This window comes from Haliotis asinina, chromosome 4 (assembly GCF_037392515.1).
Source record: "Haliotis asinina isolate JCU_RB_2024 chromosome 4, JCU_Hal_asi_v2, whole genome shotgun sequence".
Classification (NCBI taxonomy): Eukaryota; Metazoa; Mollusca; class Gastropoda; order Lepetellida; family Haliotidae; genus Haliotis; species Haliotis asinina.
This window is the reverse complement of record NC_090283.1, coordinates 5387375-5404597: the sequence shown is the minus strand read 5'-3', so window position 1 is coordinate 5404597 and position 17223 is coordinate 5387375. Positions and strand designations below refer to the sequence as shown.

At 42.9% G+C, this 17223-nt stretch overlaps 1 protein-coding gene and 1 pseudogene across 1 annotated transcript; one reads left to right on the top strand and one right to left on the bottom strand.

Annotated features, from left to right (window-relative positions):
* Positions 1–499: 499 nt before the first annotated feature.
* LOC137282090 (ganglioside GM2 activator-like) lies at positions 500–5593 on the bottom strand (annotated as a pseudogene).
* Positions 5594–12605: 7012 nt separating this feature from the next.
* LOC137282220 (serine/threonine-protein phosphatase 6 regulatory ankyrin repeat subunit A-like) lies at positions 12606–15053 on the top strand. The gene has a single exon (XM_067813955.1). It carries the CDS (start codon positions 12606–12608, stop codon positions 15051–15053), a length of 2448 nt encoding a protein of 815 aa, XP_067670056.1.
* Positions 15054–17223: the final 2170 nt, after the last annotated feature.

Below are 17223 nucleotides of genomic sequence, written 5' to 3'. Positions count from 1 at the left end.
TATGCTAAACTCGCTCAGTCACTCAATACTAGGGTATGTCTGCCTCAACTCCTCAAGGAGGCTCTTGCTCAAGTTGGGTCAGTATCAAAATACTTAGTATCTGAGTACTGACTGCCCGAATATGGATAAGACATCAGCTGACTTGAAATGTTTCAATTAAACTGTTTCACCGAGACGGCTTGGATAGGTGGGTGCAACGGACATAAACTAATCTCAAGCCACATTCGTTTCACAAAGGTAGAATGTTTTCGTTAGCAGTTTGACTATTACAGAAAATCGGGATTCGAATCCGGGATATGCACATAGCTTCTGGTCCTCGATATTATCTAGAGTCGGCAGTTCCGTGACACTGAAACGTCAGCGATCACACATGTTCGATAAGGAATTCACAAGTGAATGATGAAGCCACACCAACAGCAGAGGTGTGTCAGAGCGTGTTACATCAGATGAGTTCCTAACAAGATTAACTTTACACAGTGATACGCTGATCCAACACCTGTTTCTCTTTCATCTGTTTTCCAGAATTTTTATTCTCACGCGTAGGTACCTTCATGCATGACTACACAAAGGTCACTCATTGTACATATTCCAATGTGGTGACAGACCAGTCCATCAGTTTCATCTTAATCCTTCAACCTCGGTAGTTACAAAGAAACGTTCTGCTCCAGCAATTCACATAGGTTGCATTTTAAACAGGAGCTCGGGCACCAGAACACGACATGGTTGTCCTCAGAAGTCGCGTAGATTTTATTGACTACTTCGGTGGGATGTAACTTTGACATATGTCGAGTTTTGTTCATATCCCGGTAGTGAAACTCTACAAGACTAAAACACTTATCGTTATATGTTTCCTATCGAATGTGCGACTACGTTAGGGTAGACTTAAGGTTGGTTACAGGTAGACAAAATGGTGATAACAGTAGAGGAGAGGATGTTGGTAGACTAGGAGAGTTGTGCCTGAAGGTGGACAATGTCAGGTGAATGTGAGGTAGACCTGGTAGCAGGCCACTGGGGCGTTGTTCATAGTCATATTCAGTTGACCAAAGTAGTCGCCGGCAGGCAAGAAGGAAGCGTCCACCTCGAACTGGGTCATGGGCAGCGTGTAGTTACCCTGGAAACAGGATACACGTTGGCGTATGTTGTACAGTGTGTACACACACACACACACACACACACACACACACACACACACACACACACACACACACACACACACACACACACACACACACACACACACACACACACACACACACACACACACACACACACACACACACACACACATACACACACGGAGAGAAAGAGTCCATACAAAATTCACATTCACATTACGTTCTACTTCCACCCAGCCTATTCTGCAATGCTAAAGTTCTAAGTGAAACAACTCTAGATTCCATCTGGGTCTAAATCTCCCATATTGTTCGGGCTCCTTTTCAGCTTTTAAAGGTGAATTAATTTTTTCTATCAACTTTATGGGTTAGTCCCACTTGACTGATTTGTTTGACGAGAAGCCTGATAATTCCAGACAGGGGATTAACCTCTTTTCGTTGTCCTTCTGACTTTTCCAGTGGACTCTGTCACCGTTTCCTGACTTAATTAAAAGTGAAATTTAGAATATAATTAATCCTAAAGTTGGCTAAATATTGACCCCACGACCATTAGGAACCGTTAGACTTATCAGTAGAACATCATTTCCTGTGTGTTTAAGTGACAGTAATTGACTGTCAACTGAACTGTGCACACTCAAATGCTTGAGATGTTATACATACCTACAACAAAAAGTCGCCCTTGTACAAAAAACAAAAGAAAATTGATCATCCATAAACACTTGTAATTCCTATTGGGCTCACTGAAACTGACTATAACGGGCCAGCAATTCCAGCGCTACCCTTAATCCGGATTATATCGGATTACCTGACCGGAAAGGTGGGCAACCGTAAAATTATATTATTATATGTGTTAGTTCACTACACAGAGGTATTCGAGCACAGGAGGTCCAGTGGTGAAACATTTTACAGACGTCTCCCAAGATCTGCCATCATATAATGACAACATGGCTGTCAGCGTAACGGATTATGCTGGTGACATTCGTCTTTTGAAATGACACAGTGTCACGCCATTGTATGAGCATTTTGTGTACAGCGTATGTATGGTTGGGTTTCTTGATATAAGGGCATTAACTCATGTACAATATAACGGTTGTTTGTTTCTACACTCACTTGGTTGAAGGGGCACTGACAGGGCACGTTGTGGTCAATGAATGGTTGCGGACATTCCGGTATCATGTCCAGGATTTCACAGAAGTCATCGTAGTCACAGGATCCGAACTGGTCGATACAAGGGATGCTGATCCAGTTGGACGTTACTCTCTTCTTGATCTGCACTGAGGTCTGCAAGGGTGGAAGAGGCAAGTATGCAGTAACGGAAACAGGAACACCACAAATGTGTCAAGTTGTGTTCCTACACCAGTAACATTACCAGCTTGTAGACAGTCATTTGAGTATTTCGTTGAAAAACGACAACAGTTAGTGATATATTCCTTCGATCACTGACACATACCTACAGTCATTGCGACGTGCCTACAGTCATGGCCACTTGCTTACAGTCACTGGCACATACCTACAGTCATTGCCACTTTCCTACAGTCCTCGCTACTTGCCTAGTGTCATTGCCACTTGCCTAGTCATTACCACTTGCCTACAGTCACTGGTACATGCCTTTAGTTATTGTCCCTTGCCTACAGTCACTGCCACTAGCCTAGCCTGCAGGCACTGGCACGTCCCAACAGTCACTGCCACTTGTCTACAGCCATTGCCACTTGTCTACAGCCATTCCCACTTGTCTGCAGTGATATTTCAAAACATACATCGCTACATGCAAACAGTCATTGAAAACTGTCAACCCGACACATGCATACACTAACACATGCCTACAATCTCTGTGAAACATGCGTATATTCACTGACATTTATTTCTGAAATCATTGGCCCATGGATGCGATTACTTAAACAGTCTAACAGTCACGTAAACATGAGGCGAGTGTGTCAGCTGCCACTGAAACATTTATAGTCCCTGAAACAATGAGCCTGACATTTATTGAATGATGTTGACTATATTCATTACCGCCGTTCAAAATAGCGTGGTATGAATTTCATAACGTGTGAAATTTCATTATTCGAACAGAGCAAATTTAATTGTTTTTGAGGAAATAGTCAAACTAATATGAACTAAAAGCATTGAATGACCCCAGTAAACCAGAAAAAAACGAAATTACGGTTTATGACCCAGGAATTAGTGTGTGAATGAAGACATATATTAGAGTATGTTGTTCACATTGTGGCACAGGTAACTACAATCCAAACCTTCAGAGGAGACTGGATTGTCCTGAAGACGTTCAGAGAGAAGGCCACACCTATTTCACCAGGAAGTTGTATGGGGTCAGGGGTCACTTGAAGATTAACAAGCCTGCCTGCCTCAGTTGCAGGGTTGCCGCAGTTCTTCACACTGAAAGTCTTGCTGCAGGCTTTATTCCCTGTGTGAAAAAAACATTCGTACAAAATCAACAATTAGGAATTTTATTTTCGGATATTCTAAGAATGTCTCCATGTCTGTGTTTCACATAAACATACGTATTACATCGAACGGCACCAGTCATGGAATACTGTTAACGTTGCAGCGCTGCCCGATACATGGTGTTGACGCCAATGTGCTGTAAGTATAAGTAAGTGATGCGGGAGTCACTGTCGAAAACACAACGAATTCCAAGAAGAAATGGAAAGGAAATTAGTTTCTTGATGGATTCAATGATCACCAAAAAGTTCGTTGCTGAAGGTACGGGGATACAGCTATTTCTCCGGATATGGCAGTTTTAATGTTCTCTGCGATAGGTCATATTCGATGGTGTAAACAGCATACAGATAATATGTTTGAAGGACACTTGTGTTAGTTACACAGATGTCTCTTCATGGTTATCAGCGGTGAGATAACATTCAGTACAGATGACGGTTAGCATGTGCTTGAGATCCACGAGTGTTATCCCTGTTGTCAGTCGTGCAGAGATAGTTAGAGTCTTACATCAGTGACCTTGGACTCTCAGTATGCGCAGTGCTGCTATTCGTGAGAACCCGTGCTTGTCGTAAAAGTCGATATTGGGATGGGTTGGTAAGGCTCGTTGACACATGATGCTCATGATGTTGATCACTGGATTGTCAATTCAGACTCGGTCACTTACAGAACGCCACGATATGGCGTGTCAATTGTTTAGCACAGCGTAAACCTAAATTTACTCATTCATTAGTGAAGGCGTCATGGCATGTATTTGATTGAGGTCAAAGATGAAAAACTTGCAAGTGTTTTCACCGAAATCATCCTCACTAGCATATGCCAAAAATGAAAGAGTCGGGAAAAGATAGTGATAGGCCACGCAAACCTACTGTCGAGATAATCGCTTTTGAAGGTTTGGTCATTCCAGAAAAAATATCGGTGTGTGACTTTTGAAGTGTAATAAAATTATGTTGCACTCATTTATAATTCTAGTCTTGTGCAGTACAAGACGCATTATGTTTCGTTTACAGGTAACGGTGTTTTATGTGCACGAAGATACCTACTAGATACATTGTGTGTTGGACGTCACTTTCATGCCAAAACATGTTTGTCATACTCTTGCTCAAAGATCGATGTTTCTACTTGTGTTAACCCACATCAGAGTCACACTAATAAGGAAATTGATGACTGTGGGAAGGGAAAATAAATATACTAGTGGAAGAAATTAAGTGAGCATCATTTTAAGTTCTATCGTATTTAATGCAAAGGAGATTATAACATGATGTGTATTGTTTTCCTTAACCACTGTTTAGCTGTTGACAGGGTAATATCGAAATCTGTTAGATTTGATACTCGGCATGGTGACACGTCTTTGAGGACATGTGGCGTCAAAAAGCCACTTCACAAATTCTGTATCGTGTGTGTCCACCTTTGGCGTTGATGCTCTTCCTGACAAGGATGATGCACAGACGAAACTAAGCAATTGAAAAAGGCTTGAGGAATGGTGTTCCATGTCTGAGCCAACGATTGTCCCAGTTCAGATAATTCTATTGACAGATTCTGGGGTTGGCATCCTTGGATGGGTGACAGGTCCTATATCACTGCTGTATTCTTATAATGGTGGTTTGTGCTGAATGTGAACACAAATATATTAAAGCAAAACTGGGGTTGGCCAGTTTAGCTTCTTTTAATCGGAAAAGGGTGCTAACGGGGGTTGTGATGTTTGGATTGACTGCTGTTTTAAAGCTCAAGTGACATGTAAAAGCGGCGGAGACAGTTATCAACGTAAATGTTGTTTATGTTGTTTAACCTTTTTCAGATCGGTATGGATTTAGGATATCGGTGCGATGATTCTTTATATATGCGATCTTACTCACGTGTTTCTGGAAATACGACTTCGGCATGTACCTCTCTGGTGTTCGAGGTCGCATCAAAATGTGAAAAATGTCGAGCACATCCCTCTCTGCATCATCGTAGGCATTGAAGGTAACGACACCGTAGGCCACGGCGACCACTCCAAGAAGTACTGCCGAAGTTAGAAGGTGCATGATGAGATGCTTCCAGCTGTTCTGTGTCTGTCGCCTGGATGAAGTTATGGCTGGGACCTCCGGTTACCTTTGTACCGTTCCCAGCCTGGAACGTCAGTCCAGAAAGATAACATGGAGATAAACAGCTGCGCAATGTACAGCAAGTAAGTAACTGGCGTGTGACAAAACGATGTGTAGATGTTGATGGTGCCTTTGTATCATAGTCTACCTAATGACAATGCAATGTAAGAATAAATATATTACAGTACTGATCATAATAAAGTACACATCTCGGACATCGTTTCTGACCTTCCCAGTTACACTGAATATGACATTACATGTCATCTTTTTACTGCAGACCGCGGACCTTAAATTCACCACAAACAGTAAGATGTCGCCCTCTTATAACAGATGAACCTCACCTTTGAAACACCAAAAATGAAGGAGGAATACAAGTTCAACCTGGTCTGCGTTCAATACCACTGAACAATATCAGGTATTTTAGCGTCTCATAGTTCGTAACAACGCTGATCCCGATCGCCGATGTTGACGTGCCATAGCTACTTTACCCGTGTGTCCTTATTCCTGACGAACGTAAACGTTCTGACACTGGTGACGCTTAAACACTCCGTATGTACACATGAATGTCATGGAAAACATAGGGGCTTGTATGGCTTAGAAACGGGGTTCGACGGACGTGTATAGACCCTACCCTAGCACTATATAAATGGAAAGGGGTGTAACGGAGAAACCACCCCCTCCTCGATCAAAGTTACATGTCACGGCGTAAAATACGAGGGTTGGCTGAAAAGTTCTCAGCCTGAGTGGTTTTTCCCCACCAGGTAGAGACAGGTGATTGCCACCAATGAGGACAATCATTTAGTGAATCATAGACACAAGAACTACAAACGTACTAATAGTTTTATCTCAACCACAGCTCTTTTGGTAAACCTACCCTCTGAAATCATCAGAAATGGACAAAACTGACTACAGGGCAGTCATCAAGTACTTGCAAAAGAAAGGGATGTCCCCAACACAGATACATGCTGACATGGTCTCCACTCTAGGGGATGATGCTCCTTCATTTTCCACAGTAAAGAAGTGGGCTGCAGAATTTTAGCGTGGCAGACAAAGCCTTGATGATGACCCACGCTCAGATAGGCCTTCAACAGCAACCACTCCAGAAAACATCACGCGAGTGCTCGATATGTTGATGGATGATCGACGATTGACTACTCGACATATTGCTAGTGTAGTGGGCATCTCTCATGAGAGGGTTGAGCATATTATCACCAACGAATTAGGAATGACGAAAGTTTCTGCAAGATGGGTGCCAAAGCTCTTGACAGCAGAACAGAAACGTGTCAGGTTCCAGACGTCCCTTGACAATTTTCGTCGTTTTGAAGCAGATCCCGATGATTTTGTGGCACGATTTGTAACCATGGATGAGACCTGGATACATCACTTTCAACCAGAAACAAAACTACAGTCAAAACAGTGGAAGCATCCTGATTCACCAGCTCCGAAGAAAGCCAAGTCTGTTCCATCAGCTGGAAAGGTGATGGCATCAGTCTTTAGGGATTCCAGGGGTATTCTGCTCATTGATTATCTTGAAAAAGGTCAAACTATCAACGGCAGATACTATGCTGATCTACTGAACCAGTTGCGAGAAGCAATCAAAGCCAAACGACGAGGGATGATCGCTAAAGGTGTCCTCTTCCACCAAGACAATGCGCCTGTTCACAAATCGGTGGTGGCCATGTCAACAATCCGCGATTGTGGCTTTGAACTCATTGACCATCCTCCATATTCACCTGATTTGGCTCCTTCTGACTTCCACCTGTTCCCCAAAATGAAAAAGGAACTCGCCGGTCGCCATTTTGCAAGTAATGATGACGTCATTTCCGCTGTGACTGATTTTTTTAGGGTAGCTGAAGAAGATTTCTTCCTGACCGGGATTCGGGCCTTGCAGCATCGCTGGCAAAAGTGTGTGAACTTGGAAGGGGACTATGTAGAAAAATAAATTACAAACGTGGACTTTGTAACTTTTTTTCACAGTGAGGCTTAGAACTTTTCAGCCAACCCTCGTATTTTTAAGGCCCCGTCGAGGCCAACGGATCGAAAGTCAGATGATTTTCCTACAAAATGAGCTATAAATAGTCTCAATCAGATCATTATTTCAAAAGTTATACGCCATGAATCATCGAAAACAGCTACTTCCGCAATTTCACGCCAAAATCATGGATCACCAAATACGGCGAGAACTCACCTTTTAAATTCGTGTATTAATTCCAGCCACGTTGACAGCACCAGCGTTGGGCTGGATTCGATCGGCTTCGGCATTCCGCGTGTCGGAAATCTTATTGCATACACAACGGTGTATTAACACTGCCTAACCTATTATTTCATTTCCGAGTAGTGTTGTAAGGAGGCGAGCTGCATTCATTATATACAACAGTCATATCTCTGTAAGGCCTTTGAGTCGTGGAGTGGTTCGAGTGGTTTAATGTAATGTTGTCCGTCCTTCAGCCTGTGCCACTGACAGAGATTCTTGTCATGTGATTAAAATATACAGACTTCCAAACTCTCGCCACCGTGTAAACAGTACGTCGGGCATTATAAGTGATATATACTCTTTGCAAAAAGTAGGGGATAATGAACTTTCAATTTGGACAGGAAGTGTAAACGTTAACAAACGTTTCAAGGACAGACATCTTATGAACGCACCACCATTTCCCTCTATTATCATCCCTAATCACAACGGTTGATATGCACGTGCACAAGGCAGTAGCCCCATACACGTGCATGGGGTCCCATTCTTGATTTTGATGTTTTTTCAAGAAGTCACTTAGAACTATTAATTTCGACACTCATCTTACACCACACATTTGTTCCTGTTTGTTTCTAGTCGTTTGTTTTTAAATGAAAATCGTATACATGCAAACTACATGCCATACACCAATCATCTTGCAAAAGCGACTGCATTACAAATAACTATGGTTGTAAGGAAGAGCAAATGTGATACACTCTCAAAACATTCAATAATATCATATCAACATCGACTGACTCAGATTAATCTCCTAAATAGTCGTAAATTAAAAAAAGATCCCCTAGTTTTGAAGAGTATATTACTTAAGTGAAATATGTAAAAGGTAATATATCTGCCTGCAACACGCTTGAGGATTGGTCACTATAAACACGTTGCATTAACAGCAAATGCATTGGTGTCGGGATAGCTTAAAGGCAACTTGGACCAGCAATTTTGAACGTATGTTAATGTCAGTGAATGGAGTGATTTGGTTTTACGCAGCTTTCAGCTATATTCCAACAACATGGCTAGGGGCACCAGAGTGCGGGGAATCGCACCCGGGTCTTGGTTGTAACGAACGAACGCAGCAGCCACTCGGCTACCTCACTTCACAGATGAGGCAACAGGAAATGAGCTAGAATACCAGTCAGCCAAAGTTGGGTTAAATGCGACAATGCACTTGGTTTAGCGTTTATTCTACCAGACAATGTGTCATCAGGCTGTCCCAAACCTTGCAGTCTAAACTTACATCAAGGGACAATAGTTCACATCTTCCGAACACAGCCATTCTAAGATTGTGCGTTCTGTAAGGTAACAAGGACATCCAGATCGAAACATGGACCTGTTCCAGGTGTTTTATCACTAGACCGATGAAATCTGGTTTTAAAAAGTCCTTCACCATGTCTCTTACTATGATGGATATTCTAATTTTGTGTGACTGAATATCAGAGACTGTCCAGTATTCTTCCTGCAGAACATTCGTCCCAGCTGTGTTGGCATGTTTGAAAACAGACTTCACTGTCACTATGGCAAGACGTGAAATCGAAATGACGAACCTTATCTTCATGTACAAGATCAAAACAGTATCAGTTATGACAGTGACTCTGACTGTGTTGTGATTGAATGAAAGTGTCGATAATACTTTGACTGTGTTTACGTTGTTGATATGACTGCGTCAGTGTTCATACGAATGTGACGTTGTTGATATGGCTGCGTCAGTGTCTATATGGATGTGACGTTGTACAAGTGATCGAGTCAGTGTTTATATGGCTGTGACGTTGTTGATATGACTAGTTCAGTGTTTATATGGATGTGACGTTGGAGATACGCATGTGACATTGTTAATTCGACTGTGACATCGTTGATATGGCTGTGCCAGTGTTGATATGACTGTGACATCGTTGATATGGCTGTGACAGTGTTGATATGACTGTGACTGGGCAGTGTTGATATGACTGTGACTGGACAAGACAATGTGATAGTCAGTGTGCTACTCATTACTGTTAGTATGTTTGAAAATGTGTAAATTCACGGTGAGTCAACCGTGGCATAAAACTACAACTTGTGTCGACTATCTTCATATGTCGATGCCCAGAATGTTCCTGGTTAATACTCGGTAATCAGGAGGTGACACATCTACGGATTGTATACACTTGAACACTACATCTGTCACAAACGCATCCAGCGACAATTGAATTGTTTACCCAACAAACTCGCGAGCATGTGGTACGCATCAAAATATGAAATAGTATTGGATAGGATTTAGTCAGTGGCCTCGGGCAATAGAGCATCCTGTACAAGAGATTGAATCAATTTAGAATCATTTGCTCGCTGAGTCAGTGCGCATGTAAACAAGTGAAGAGACAGAAACATGTGACAACTGTGATTGGATGAAATAGTGTGAGATTTTTATGGGTTTTTTTTTTCAAAAGCCGATCCAACCGGTAATTAGACCTGACGACAATTTTAAGTATTTAGTGCTGTCATTTTTATCACCATGACTTGCATATTGTGTGAATATATTCCAGTAGGTGACATTTGGTACGGAACTGGGTCACAAGGTTCTGCGTTACTATATAAGGCTAAGGGAAATATCTGGTGATGTGTAACCCTGACATCATACGAGATGTGGTGTACCTAAGAAAGAGTAGTCTCCCTTACACCAAGCTAAACACTGAGTACCACCAACCTCCCGAACTTCCACGTTGTCACTGTGTTGGTAGGACTGAAATAACGATGCAGGTAAACGCGCAACCAGGATGGTGTTATTGTACTACAGTCTACGCGAACGAAGTGGCCTCCCTTACGGTGCTGTGACAAACACGAGACACTGTGTTGCTACACCCATGCCACAAATCTTTCGGTATCGAATGAAAATAATAATGGTTTGTTAAACAACTTTAATACTTTGTTGACAAAATTATAACAAAACTCTGCAGAGTTGGCGTGTTTTTATTATTTACTTTGTCCTTAGTTTGAGTCATGTTTTTGAGTTAGAGTGCAGTTCACTGGGGAGATTTTGATTCACAGGGATTGTACAGCGGTAATTCGCGCAACTCAAGGTGATTGACGGATTCTCAAGAGCTGAGAGTGACGGAGTAGTCTCCCTTGTATCACCACCAGCAATTTATCGGTCCACTCCCAGTTTTAATATGTGTGTGTGTGTGTGTGTGTGTGTGTGTGTGTGTGTGTGTGTGTGTGTGTGTGCACGCGCGCGCGCGTGTGTGTATGTATGTGTATTAATGGGGGAAGAGGAGGGGGTGTTGGGTTGATGCATGTGTGTACTGGGATGGTACATGCATGTAATGGGAATGTATGTATGTGTGTGTGTGTGTGTGTGTGTGTGTGTGTTTCTGTGTTGGATAGACGTGTTTAATGGTTGTGTGGGATTATACATGGTTGTTTGTGTATGTAGTGAGCTGTTGCATAATTCTAATAAAAAGGTGCAGGTGTGTATAAGCTGGATAATAGTTGTGTGTGCGTGCGTGCTGGGCTATACAGGAACATGGTGATCTGTAGTTGTGTACGGCGTCGCAGTCTATGGCTAGCACAATGAAGACCTTTACATGGTTAACAAGGTGATCCAGACATATGTACTGTGCACGTAACATGTCGAGCTATACTCCATTTCAGTGTCTAGGCTTGTTCACATATACATTCACTGGCTTAAATACTCGGCCGCTCATTCAGCTGCACTTAAATGTGCATTGTCAGCAGTAATACCTGTCAGCTTTCACCGTCTGTCAAAACACGAAATGAAGTGATTGTGCGAGCTGAGTGAGAATATAACACCTTGGAAAGGGTATAATCTCAACGGAACTTACGTAGTTTGCCCGTGTTCGACATTTTCCAGCGTTGAACAAGGTTTGTTGCTTTCATTATACATGTCGCATGTTTGTGTCTCTGTGCCTCTGTGTATGTTTTGTGACATTGTGTTGGTTTGGTGGTTTTGTGTTTACGTGTGTGCGTTGACTTGTCTGATTAGCAATCAGCGTCGTCTGCGAAGGATAGGAGATTCCGTTTATGTATGTCTGTAAGTTTTGTCATATTATCTTTATGCGCATCCACCGATACTTAAACTGTACCTTCTGTCAGTGCTATTAACCTGTACACATATTCAAGCTGGAGTGTTGTCATCGGCGTTAAACTGATGTTCAGGAACTCTAGTGTGACGGGTTGTACGCCATTGTTGTCACATATTAGTCACAGATGAATCAATCACATACGCGTCAACAATTTTGTGTGCAATGACTTGTTTGTTTGTTTGTTTGTTTGTTTAACGCCTCATTCAGCAATATTCCATCTATTTTGTGTAAATAATCGAGTCTGCAAAGGTTCCCTTTGAATCTCATAATAAAGGACTCCCAATGCTAAAAATGTCAATGTGATCTCTGCCTCTTGATCACAGATGAATCGGTTTATATCTTATGCTTTTCCCAACGTCGACTTGGACATGCCTAATACATTTTCCGGGTATTTAACCAAGCTTTCTTGTTACCGATAAATTATTGATACATTTTATACAGTAGCACCTTGCAAAAATGAAAATAAAGAAACAAGCATCTTCTGTGACATGGTGATCTCATCCTTCTTACTCCCTTCTTCCATGTAGTGCAGAGGGCAGTTTGATTCTATAGAACTACTGTACATGCTACTGTAATCCTTCCGTGATTGTGCCCCTTTGAATATATCATCAGAATGTCTTGTACTCTTTCAGGAACCAACATGATGTTGTGCACTCGCATGACCCCACAGATCTCCTCCACTGACACCAACATCCATAAACACTGCAAACAGGGAAGTATAGAAAGTGTGCGATACCTCTTATCTGAGGGTTTAGCTGATGTCAATACAAGAGGGAAGAACGGGAGAACGCCAATCATGGTTGCCGCCTGTGACGGAAACAGATCACTGTTACAGTTGTTGTTGAGGAAAGGAGCTGATCTGCTTCACGTGGATGATAATGGCAACAACATACTTCATGCTGCCTGTCTTGGGGGTGACTTAGAAATGGTCAGGTTTGTTCTGAAACTTGCCTTTGTTGACATCAACAGCAGTGGAACAAACGGGAGAACTCCAGTAATGTTGGCGGCACGGAAAGGGTATAAGAAAATCTTTGACCTACTTGTCAACACAGGATGTGACCTGTCACAAGTGAGCGGTGATGGAGACAACATTCTTCACCATGCCTGTTTGGGAGGTTATTTGGATATTGTGAAGTATATCCTACAAGAACAAATTGTGGACATAAACAGTCGGGGAAAGTATGGCAGAACGCCGGTGATGAAGGCAGCATGGGGTGGCCATAAGAGGGTATTAAATCTCCTTGTGGACAAAGGTGGTGATATATCCATGTTGGATAATGAAAGCGATAACATCATCCATGTTGCCTGTATAAGAGGTAACGTAGCGATGGTGAAGAACATTCTCGCAAAACACATATTTGGTATCAACAGCCGGGGACGAAAGGGAAGGACGCCACTGATGGTGGCTGCACAATATGGCAAAAAGGAACTCTTCAACCTTCTCCTATGTGAAGGCGCCAATATGTTTCACACAGATGATGATGGAAACAATATTCTGCATGTGTCCTGCATCGGAGGCCACCTGCACATGGTGGTATACGTACTGTCAGGGTTTATATTTGACATTAACAGTAGAGGCAAATCCGGACGTACACCAGCAATGTTAGCTGCTCAGGAGGGACATAAACATGTGTTTAACTTGATTGTCAGTAGAAACTGTAATCTGCAGCTTGGTGATTCATGTGGTAACAATTTCATACATATCGCCTGTATTGGGGGCAGTGTGGAGATGGTGAATTATCTCCTCCGTGACAACACTGCTGCCATCGAGAGCAGAGGCAGAGATGGGCGCACTCCCATTATGTCTGCAGCAGCGCATGGTCAGACGGACGTGGTCAAGCTACTGATGAGTAAAGGAAGCGACGTGACGCTCCTAGATGACTATGGTGAGAGCATCCTCCACATCGCCTGTAGTGGTGGGAGGGTGGACATGCTGACGTTCATCCTCTCCCTGGGACATTTTGACATCAACAGTCGAGGCAGGTTTGGCAGGACGCCTGTCATGGTAGCAGCAGAAAGAGGGCATCGACAGGTGCTGGACTTTCTTGTGTCTGAAGGAGGGGATGTGTCATTTAGAGATACTGAAGATGACAGCATTCTTCATGTGGCCTGCGTCGGTGGAGACGTAGAAATGGTGAAACACTTACTGCAGATGAACGTGTTCAACATCAACAGCAGGGGAAAGTACGGGAGAACGCCTGTGATGTTGGCAGCAGAGTTTGGTCATATAGAACTGTTCTACTTCCTTGTGTGTAGAGGAGGAGACCTGATGCTGGTGGATGACAATGGGGACAGCATCCTGCACGTTGCTTGTGGAGGAAACGTGAAGATGGTTAAATGTCTTCTCTCACTCGATATCATTCCCATCAACAGCAGAGGTTGCCGTGGTAACACCCCGATCATGGCATCAGCCAGCAGAGGACACAAGGCAGTGTTCGAGATGTTCGTGAAGAACCAAGCAGATCTGTCCCTCGTGAATGAAGACGGCAACAACGTCCTACATATAGCATGTATTCACGGAAGTGCCAGCATAGTGAACCTCCTCCTCCTGAAACATGCTGTTGACATTAACGGAAGAGGGAAGTACGGGAGGACTCCGGTGATGTTGGCAGCCGAATTTGGACACAGTAACGTGTTTGAACTTCTTGTACAACATGGCGCAGATGTAAGACTTAGAGATGATGACGGGAACAACATCCTCCACATCTCGTGCAGCGGTGACAATGTGACGATCATAAACCTTGTGTTGGTGAATCACATGGCTGACATCAACAGTAGAGGACACAATGGAAGAACCTCCCTCATGTGGGCAGTAGAGAGGGGACAGATGGGCGTCTTTAACTTCTTGGTAAGGAAAGGAGCTGATGTAACTCTAGTGGATGATGATGGCGACAACGTTCTCCATGTTGCCAGCGTCGTCGGTGACGCCGATATGGTGAAACACATCATCTCCAAGAATGTGGTGGACATCAACGCCACAAACCATCAGGGGCTAACAGCGGAAATGATAGCGAAACAGGAAAGCCACACATCGGTGATGAGCGTGTTCAGTAGTGCTGCCAAGGGACGCAAGTCAACTGTCCGGTGAAACACAGCCATGCTCTTAGTGACAGTAGCCTTGTTGACCGTGCAGATCCACTCTAGCTTTCTCAAGCCATGGTTGTTACACTCATAGGGGGTCGTGTGAAGGTAACATTGGACACAAAATGTGAAAACAAGTCCCCACACGGGTCCACTATGTGAAGCTCATTTCTCGTGTGCGCCGCGCTGATGTTGCTGCAATACATCTACAAGCGGCGTAAAACCATACTCATTCAGTCATCATTTTGGGGATTGCCACTTTCTTCTTAGCTCATGTCAATGTTACTTTGAAACTCAAACCAAAGACATGAAACAATTATAATTCACTTATGATTTTCGCTAACCTCACCACAGTTTTTTGTTTCATTTTGTTCATGTTGTGGAATAGAGAAAACATGTTTGTCTTTGTTTCTTAGTGTAGAGCAAATGCGCCACATCTCACATCTACGACAAAATAACATAAACGCTAAATGTAAGATTTGAAGCCTTGGGTGTATTTGTCACCTGTAAGGCTCGCGTATTTGTATCGCTAATAAACACACGCCAGCGTCTGTATCCATGGGGCTTAACCAAGTGAAGCCACCAGTCATCCGGTTCGTGATGAAGACATTGGTGATCACCGACGATTATATTCCACGATATAACACGGTAATATTACAAAACACGGTCTTTCTGAATACGTTCTTTGTTGCTACGGAGGTGAAGTTCCTGTCATCATAAGCCAACTGAGATCGAGGGAAGAGTTATTAGGTGACAAACAAACACAAGTTTGAATGCATGTTTCTGTAAAGAAGATTAAGCGATCTTCTTATTTTAAAAATTGGGGTCACAATCATGATTTCCTTCTTTGATTACCACTCGCACTCGAAACACCATGCCACATTAATTAATCCGACGAACAGATTATGTGGAATGACTTGTGAGTGACAAATATACATTTGTAGAACGGACCCAGTCTACACAATCCTTTCAGTGAGTGAGTGAGCTTAGTTGTACGCCGTCGTTAGTCATATTCCACATTCATTACAGGGGGATACGCCAGAAATGGGCTTCACACATTGTACGCAGGTGGGGAATCGAACCTGGGCCTTCGGCTTTACGATGAACGCCTCATCCACCACTCTTCGCCCTCGCAGAGATATAGACGGGTGAAGTTATATAGGACCCGTGAAGGTCCCAGACAGGGCTTCAGCAACCAATGCTTGGCATAAAAGGCGACTATGCTTGTCGTAAGAGGCGACTAACGACCCCATTGTACTGGTGTATTCATAGCCTTTAACTTCATAGCCAGTGGATTTTACCACGAGTGACACAATAGTAATAGTGAATGGGGAGAACCAAACGACACACATACCTGTGGCATGACATCTTGGTGAGCAACCATTACAACAACTTGACGTTCTCTTGTATGTCTGTTTCCAAGCACTTTTTTTTGCAGAAAGAACGTTTACCATACAAAGACATTTATATATATTCATGTACGATTCAGGGAACAATCAGTTGTTGCTGACGATCTCGAATCAGGACATTGTGCATTCTCCCAGTACAAATAAACTGCAAATCAAATTACCGTTTAACTATTGTGATAACAAAACATAAAACCAGCTTGTAGCACTTGTGTGGCGAGTGTTTATTGAGTTTATTTAATTCGTCAGAACATACAGATGCAAAGAATTGGAAATACATTCCATAACCGACTTAAATACTCAGGATTGTTTTATCAATCGAAGCACATCAATCCTCACTCGCTCTCTGATTGGTCTGTCGTATTTTGGTGCGGCTTCTTGGAGGTTGCAGAAGTTACGGCTATTGTTAACGAATGACAGTGACTTATAAATCTGTCCTTTTTGTCACCCACTTCTGGTTTGCCGACAAGCGATTCTTGCGTACAGATGACAGGGGAAAGTGGTGACGAATTAGGTCTGATGTGCATATACTGATTGGTTGGGTGTTTGAAATGAGCTTCATAGCTTGTGGTCAGTCTGTGCACCCTGGCCAAACACGTTTAGCGAAAACATACATTTCTGGGTTTGGTAACACATCTTCAAGTGTCTGTTTGTCTTTCCTAAGGCGGTCGGATTCTTCCAGTGCCAGATTTATCACATTTCAAGATATTTGCATGAGATTCCGACATTAGATTTAACAGTGTTTGGAGTAAGTTCCAAACATATTGATTA